Source organism: Sinocyclocheilus anshuiensis, unplaced genomic scaffold (genome assembly GCF_001515605.1).
Source record: "Sinocyclocheilus anshuiensis isolate Anshui unplaced genomic scaffold, SAMN03320099.WGS_v1.1 scaffold297, whole genome shotgun sequence".
Lineage (NCBI taxonomy): Eukaryota > Metazoa > Chordata > Actinopteri > Cypriniformes > Cyprinidae > Sinocyclocheilus > Sinocyclocheilus anshuiensis.
In genome coordinates, this window is record NW_015536479.1 from 782,361 (window position 1) to 783,935 (window position 1,575).

At 39.3% G+C, this 1,575-nt stretch overlaps 1 protein-coding gene across 2 annotated transcripts in view; it reads left to right on the forward strand.

Annotated features, from left to right (window-relative positions):
* Positions 1-1,575, forward strand: part of LOC107671204 (transmembrane gamma-carboxyglutamic acid protein 4-like) — a 6,693-nt gene that overhangs the window by 171 nt on the left and 4,947 nt on the right. Inside the window, exons 1-3 of one of the 2 annotated variants that reach the window (XM_016464132.1) lie at positions 20-176; positions 363-472; positions 796-959. In XM_016464132.1, coding sequence (XP_016319618.1) covers positions 373-472; positions 796-959 — 264 coding nt within the window. In that variant the 5' untranslated portion in view covers positions 20-176; positions 363-372. Of the gene's footprint in view, positions 1-19; positions 177-362; positions 473-795; positions 960-1,575 lie in introns of those variants that run through there. The other variant, XM_016464187.1, reaches the window with a different exon arrangement.

Below are 1,575 nucleotides of genomic sequence, written 5' to 3' on the forward strand. Positions count from 1 at the left end.
TGTGTGTGTGTGTGTGTGTGTGTGTGTGTGTGTGTTGTAAACAGAAACTGTCATTTCCTGGAACACAACAAATGACATTTCGTCCAACCCACGAATGTCTTCAAGTGTGCTCTCTGGAAATTAATTAAAGTTTAACGCTAACTTTAATCTCTGGCAATATAAACTATCATTGAAAGGTAAGTAATTTGATAGCTTCCTTCACATTCTTTCGATTTCGACTATTAAAGCTGAGACCTTTTTCCTATTAAAATCGAATTGGAATTTCAACTTCTGAAATAACACAATATGGGTGTGTGTTTGTAGAATTCAGTCTGTCGTTCCGTGTCGTTGAGTAGCCCGGTTTTTGTCCTTTTCCCCCGCAGTTGACTAGAAATGCTTATATTTGTCCTCCTGCTGTGTCATTTCACTTTATGTGGACACTGTGCGTGTGTGAGAAAAAAACTTCAAATACCAGCAGATCAAGACAGTAAAGGTGGGCAATGCTTTTAAACATTTACATTTTGTTTTTAAACACAATAATGAAAGCACATGCTCCTATTAAAATAGTATCATGATCTAAGATAGGATAGGATATGATAAGTGTAGGTTTATGAGACAGCCTATTATAAGGTAACTTTAATGATATCCATTACTTTACTTCATTGTATTTTTATGGTTATGTTCAGATGTACTTTATATCTCTATCAAAGTATATCTCTATCTCCATCTCTGTTTCAATATATGTAACATTACCTTTGATTATTGCATGACACTGTATTTTCAGTCACATTTGACATATTTATTGGTGCCGTGTAGTGTTTGTTGTGGACCAGGAGGCCAACACATTTTTAGGACGCCACCTATTGTTCAACCGCTTCGACTTTGAGATCTTCACCCCAGGTAATCTAGAACGTGAGTGTTTCGAGGAGATATGCAGTTACGAGGAGGCTCGGGAAGTCTTTGAGAATATCCCTGAAACAGTTGAGTAATCCCATTATTATTCTTGACTAATGAATTTTATTCATTACACAGGCTGCGACAACCACTCCTAGTTAAACGACATTGTCATGTGTACTTGCCCATGGGTTGGATTTGGGCAGACAACTCTCATTTTTAGGCAGTACAAATGAGGATGATGGTTAAAAAGTGATACCAGAGTGTGTTTGGAGCGACACACTCCCTTCACTCCCAACATCTGATTATCAGTGCTTAAAGGTGGGGTAAGCGATTTCTGGTAGCCAATGTTGACATTTGAAATCACCAAAACAAACACGCCCCTACCCCAAAAGGGTCTCGCCCCTATTTTGATAGCTCCGCCCCACATATACGTACGCAACCCAGGCAACGATTAGTTCTGTGAAACAAAGCAAAACGAAATGTTACACCGTTTCTAGACCGGACGCGAGTGGCGCGGCGCGACAAAATACTATAGAACTCATTATAATCAGTGATGCTGTCTACACCATATAGATATATATATACATATCTATGGTCTACTCGGGCGTGGCACGACACGACAAGTCCCCGACAGAAAACTGCTGCTGCGTTCTATTCATGACGTATTGACACAAATTTCAAATGATTTTCAAAGGTCGC